The sequence below is a fragment of the Vombatus ursinus genome, unplaced genomic scaffold (assembly GCF_900497805.2).
Source record: "Vombatus ursinus unplaced genomic scaffold, bare-nosed wombat genome assembly UNPS02010219.1, whole genome shotgun sequence".
NCBI lineage: Eukaryota > Metazoa > Chordata > Mammalia > Diprotodontia > Vombatidae > Vombatus > Vombatus ursinus.
Window position 1 is genome coordinate 4746716 of NW_020949997.1, and position 6000 is coordinate 4752715.

Here is a 6000-nt window from a genome sequence, read left to right on the forward strand (position 1 = left end):
TATTGGACTATCTGAAAGCCATGATCAAAAAAAAGAGCCTAGACATCATCTTTCAAGAAATTATCAAGGAAAACTGCCCTGATATTTTAGAACCAGAGGGCAAAATAGAAATTGAAAGAATCCACCAATCACCTCCTGAAAGAGATCCCCAAAGGAAAACTCCTAGGAATGTTATAGCCAAATTCCAGAATTCCCAGGTCAAGGAGAAGATATTGCAAGCAGCCAGAAGGAAACAATTCAAGTATTATGGAAACACAATCAGGATAACACAAGATTTAGCAGCTTCTACATTAAGGGTCTGGTGGGCATGGAGTATGATATTCCAGAGGGCAAAGGAATTAGGACTACAACCTAGAATCACCTACCCAGCAAAATTGAGTATAATCCTTCAGGGTAAAAAATGGTCATTCAATGAAATAGAGGACTTTCAAGCATTCCTCTGGAAAAGACCAGAGCTGAATAGAAAGTCTGACCTTCAAACACAAGACTCAAGTGAAACATGGAAGAGGTAAACAGGAAAGAAAAATCGTAAGAGACTTATTAAGGTTGAACTGTTTACATTCCTGCAGGGAAAGATGATACTTGTAACTCATGAATCTTTTGTCAGTATTAGGGTAGTAGGAGGGAAAAAATTATATGTTTGTATAGATAGATAGACAGAGGACACAGGGTGAGTTGAAGATGAAGGGGTGATATCTGGAAAATAAAATTAAGGGGTGGGAGAAGACTATACTGGGAGAAGGAGAAAGGGAGAAGTAGAATGAGGTAAAATATCTCACATGAAACAGACAAGAAAAGGAGGGGAAATGGGGGAAGGTGAGAGAGAATGAGTGAATCTTATTCTCATAGGATTTGGCTTAAGGAGGGAATAACATACACAATGGGATATGGAAATCTATCGTACTCTACAGGAAAATAAGAGGGGAAGGGGACAAGAGAGCAGGGGTTTGATAGAGGGGAGGGCAGATTGAGGGAGGGGATAATCAAAAGCAAACACTTCTGAGGAGGGAAAGGGTCAAAAGAGAGAATAGAATAAATGGGGGGTAGGATAGGATGAAGGGAAATATACTTAGTTTTTCACAACAGGACTACTATGGAAGTGTTTTGCATGACTACACATCTATAACCTGTATTGAGATGCCTGGCTTTTCAATGAGGGTGGGTGGGGAGAGAGGAAGGGAGAAAATTTGTAACCCAAAGTTTTAAAAACACTTCTTAAAAAAAAAAAATTTAAAAAAAACCCTAAAAGCAAGGGAAGAAGTTTTAAAGGCAAACTTATGGGTGAAAGAAGAAAAATTTCCTATTTCCTAACAATTAGAGGTATTTAGAAATAGAATAGGCCACCTCTGGAGGTAGTGAGTTCTCTGTTACTAGATGGTTTCTGAGCAAAGCCTGGTTGATCACTTGTCAGTAGTGTAGTAGTTGGGATTCTTTTTTAGGCAGGGTTGGAATAAATGCCTGCTAACACTACTCTCCACTCTGAAATTCTGTGATAATATTAACAGGAGATTCTCTTCTTCTTCCTCAACTAAAGAGGAAAAGGAACAAAAAGTGAAAGAAAAGGGCATAAATCTGTAGAGGGTGCTCTCAAAAAGTTTTTTACCCACAGGAAAGAAATAGGTGTAATTGAAGCTCCTCCCCCCCAAATAACTGGAACATCCCCGCCACCCCTTTCTTATACTACTCTACACAATGTAGCTAGGTGGCCCAGTGAACAGATCGACGGTGCTTGATGTAAAGAACATTTGAGTTCAAATCTTGTCTCAGGCATTTACTAGCTGTATAACCCTGGGCAAGTCACTTAACCTCTAGCTGACTTAATTTCCTCATCTAAAAAGTGGGGACAATAATAGTACCTACTTCTTAGGGCTGTTGTGAGCACTGAATTAACATGAAAAAAAAACACTTTGCAAACCTTTAAACACAATATAAAAGTTATCTATTATTTTGCTTTTCAAGTGGTCACAAATACAATTTGACAGATATTTACTAAGCCCTACTTGCAAAGTATGGTGCTTGGTATGGGATACGAAGAAAAAATCACCAATATTGGTTCCTGTGAAGTTTACATCCACAAATACAAGTAAATACAAGAGAACTTGAAGAAGGAGAAAATACCAACTGGGGAGATAAGGAATGGCTTGAAGCCTACAGGAAGCAACACCTGAGCTGAGTCTTGAGGGAAGCTGGGGTAGGTTGGGATGGTTGGCAGAGGTAAAGATTTGCTCATGGGGAAGTGCCTTGTGATATCTGTAGTTAGTTAACGGACCCAACTGAAAAAATTTCATGAGTGAAATTCTTAGTAGGAAGAGATAAGCCCTCTAATGTAAAAATGAAGGCAGATATCAGCACCACTGGGGCAGTTGGGTGCTACAGTGGATAGAACAGTGGATCTGGAGTTAGGAAGACCTGAGTTCAAATCCAACTTCAGACACTTGTGTGACCCTGGGCAAGTCACCTAATTCTGACTCAGTTTCCTCATTTGTAAAATGAACTGGAGAAGGAAATGGCAAACCATTCCACTATCTTTGCCAAGAAAACCTCAAATGAGGTCACAAAGAGTCAGACACAACTGGAACGAGTGAATAACAACAAAATCACTAATACAGACCATTTAAAATAATGATTATTGTATGCCTTTTGAAATACGTTCACATTTTGATCCTTAAAATAACCTTAGGAAAGATAAAAGCACCATTCTCATTTCACAAATCAGGAAACTGACACAGCAAGATTATGAGTTGTCCAAGTCATGCAGTTAACTTGTAAATGAACCAGAAATGGAATCCAGTCTCCTAACTCTTCTTAGTTCAACACATTTTCTGTTGAAAGAAGAACTAAACCAAAACAGATTTTTTTTTTCCTCCAGGTCTTCCTTGTGGAAAAGGAAAGAGTCCAATGAAATACAAGATGTCCCAAAAGGTTTAGTTTTGAGCTATCACAATTTAAAAGGCTTAATAGCTTTAAAATTCTATTTTGGGACAACCTGTATTTACTGCCAGACACTGAACTGGCAGGACAGAAGCCTGGTATGGATTCTTCACCTGCACTCCTAGTGCTTAGAGGTTTCCTTCTAAAACTCTGGCGTGGGGACCCTCCTTCTGTCTAACACACAATCAGGGTCACTCTCCTCTCAAGAGGAAGGCGCGGAGGGAGGCCCGGAGTGCAGTGTTCTCATCAGAGGCGAGTATAAGAGAAGTTAACCGATCAGCAGCTTTACCAGATGACCGTCTACAGATATGATGTCATCGAAATGAGATGCTGTACACGCTGAGACCACCCTATCCTCTGACGCAAATTAAGGTCAAACCTAAGAGCCCTTAAATCACACGGGCGCAGATTTTACATCTCTGCCAAAACTGTTTTCAAATCGCTCGAAGCTAGGTCACAAACTTGACGATGGGGATCTGCTGCAGCCTCTGAACAGCAAAGGGAAGGCCACGAGTTCGGGGCGCGGGAGCCCCCGATAACTGACAGGCAGGGATCGAGGAAGTGGTCCGGCCGAGGGAGGAGGGAGAGGAAGCGACTTACACACACACAGACAAAGTCATAGAAAGAGCGACACAAACACAGCGCCTCAGGGCCCGGAGGGACAGAAAGGCGGAGGCTCCAGACTACACTGTTTTCCCTTTCGCACCTTTACGTTTCTGCTTCATGCTGTCAATGCCGCTGGAGGCAGAAGAAACTCCCGGCCGAGATGGATCGACTTCCGCTTGTAGCCGGCAAGCAACGAAGCCATGTCGCGAAACTGCCGTAAAATCGCCGTAAAGCGGCACTTCCTCCCTCCTCCCCATCTCCCTCTATATCCTGTATAGGGAAAGCAAAGAGACACCAAGGAAAGGGGTTAGGGAATTGGTTTTGGTCGTTTAGCCACTATTGCCTGCAGGAACTTGTGGTAATTACCAAATTATACTGGAGAGATCCGAGGTAGGCAGGGGACGGGGTTGGGTCCAGATAATCCTTCCTGCATTATTCATGATACACAGATTGTCCCAAAAGCCTCCTTGTAATCGTTTTGTGCATGTAACGTATTCTGAGAAGGGGCCTCTGGACTTCCCCAAACTGTTAGAGGGGTCCGTGACACGAGAAAAGGTTACGAATTGAGGATCTAGTCCGAGTCTCTGGTTTTACAGAGGAAGGAATTGAGGCCTCGAGAGGGTGAGTGGCAGGACTGGAACCTACATCCTCCCACCTCCAAATTCAGTGCGCTTACCACCACATCTCTGCTTCCTGGACGTCTCCGTATTCTAATTGGACTCAGCAGGCATTTGTCAGCTGCCAGCTATGTGCCAGGCCCTGGTTTAGCCACCAGGGATGCAAAGGCAAAACTGAAACAGGCCCTGCCTTTAAGGTGCTTCCATTCAATTCTTTAAAAATTAATTTATTTTTAGTTTTCAACAATCACTTCCAAAAGCTTTTGAGTTTTGAGTTTTAAGTTTTCCCCCGCCTCCCTCCCCAAGACTGCGTGAAATCTGATCTAAGCCCTACATGTACATTCCTATTAAACATATTTTCACATAAGTCATGTTGTAAAGAAGAATTAGAACGCGTAAGAGGAACGTGCTTACATTCTACTGAATGGAAACATCTATGTGGAAAATTCAATATGAAATAAAAGCAGGAATTTCTTGGGGGAGGGCACTAGCATCTGAGAAGATCAGGAAGGTCTTGGGGGGGGGGGCGGGGGAGTAGCACAAACCCAGCTTTAAACAAAAGTAAAGATTATATGGGATACAGGTGAAGAAAGGGAATACATTCCAGTCCATCTATGGTAGTCATGGAGACAGGAAATAGAATGACAGCTAGCAGAACAGTCTGACTAGAATGTACAGTGTGTTTGGGAAAATAACACGTAGTAAGCCCGGAGAGTAAGCTGGCACCAGATTTTGAAGGGCTTTAAAAGCCAGAGGAAATTGTATATCATTCTAAAGGCAAGAAGGAGCCATTGAAGCTTCTTGAGCAGAGGAGTGATATGATCAACTCTGTGCTAGATAGATAAATTTGGTAGCTGTTTGGAGGATGGATTAGAGGAAACAGAGACCTGAGGCAAGAAGATGAGTTGGGAGACTATTGCAATAGTCAAGGTTAGAGGTGATGTGGGCCTGAAAGTGAGTGGTGACCATGTAAAGTAGAGACGGAAGGATAGAAAATATACTGTGGAGGTAGACCTGACAAGCTTTAGAAAATGACTGGATATGAGGGTTGAGTCAAAGATGACTCCAAGGTTGTGAACTTAGGTGACTGGAAGGATAATGGTGCCCCGAACAGAAATAGGGAAATTAGGAAGAAGTAAGGTTTTAGGGGAAAAAATAATGACTTTGGGCTTGTTAAATTTGAGATGCTTACAAAACAGCAAGTTCAAGATTACAACAGGCAGTGATGTGGAATTGGAGTTCGGGAAGAGATTGAGACTGGATACATACATACAGACCTATATATGTATGTATGTGTATATTTTCAGTTGTTGAATCCTTGGACATTGATGAGAGGAGGTAGAGCCACAATGTCAGAATGAGAAGAAACATTTTTACTCAGTTCTTACAACAGCCTTCATAACAACCTAAAATAAAGCAAAACAAAACACTAGACCAAATTTTGATTGGGAAAACCAAGAAAAAGTCACAGTGAGTCATTTTTCCAACCCAGGGCAGCTTAAGAAGATAGAGAAGTTTATGGACACTAGGGTGGGGTCTGGCCAGGAGGTTGCAGTGTGGTTGCAGTAGCAGCAGTGGCCAGACCAGGAGCATTCCTGTATTTGAAAGGAAACTGAGATAAAGCACCAGGGCAGAATCACCGTGGTAGAAGGAGATCCCAGGGAACCCCTATACTAGTGCAGGGAGTAGAAATGGGTGCCATCTGGCAGCTTTGTCACCTGTTAGCCAGTTCTGGGACAGGGCAGAGAGAACTGGCTGCATCTGAGCTCTGAACCATAGCTTAGTACTGAACATTAAACAAATTCTAGAAACTTATTTGTGTGGCTGTGAGTATGGGAGCAGAACT

General features: G+C 42.4%; 1 protein-coding gene across 1 annotated transcript in view; it reads right to left on the reverse strand.

Annotated features, from left to right (window-relative positions):
• ELP3 (elongator acetyltransferase complex subunit 3) overlaps positions 1-3729 on the reverse strand; it is a 101498-nt gene extending 97769 nt beyond the window's left edge. The window contains exon 1 of the mRNA XM_027853891.1: positions 3638-3729. Coding sequence (XP_027709692.1) covers positions 3638-3656 — 19 coding nt within the window. The 5' untranslated portion in view covers positions 3657-3729. The remainder of the gene's footprint in view (positions 1-3637) is intronic.
• Between the last annotated feature and the right edge of the window lie 2271 nt (positions 3730-6000).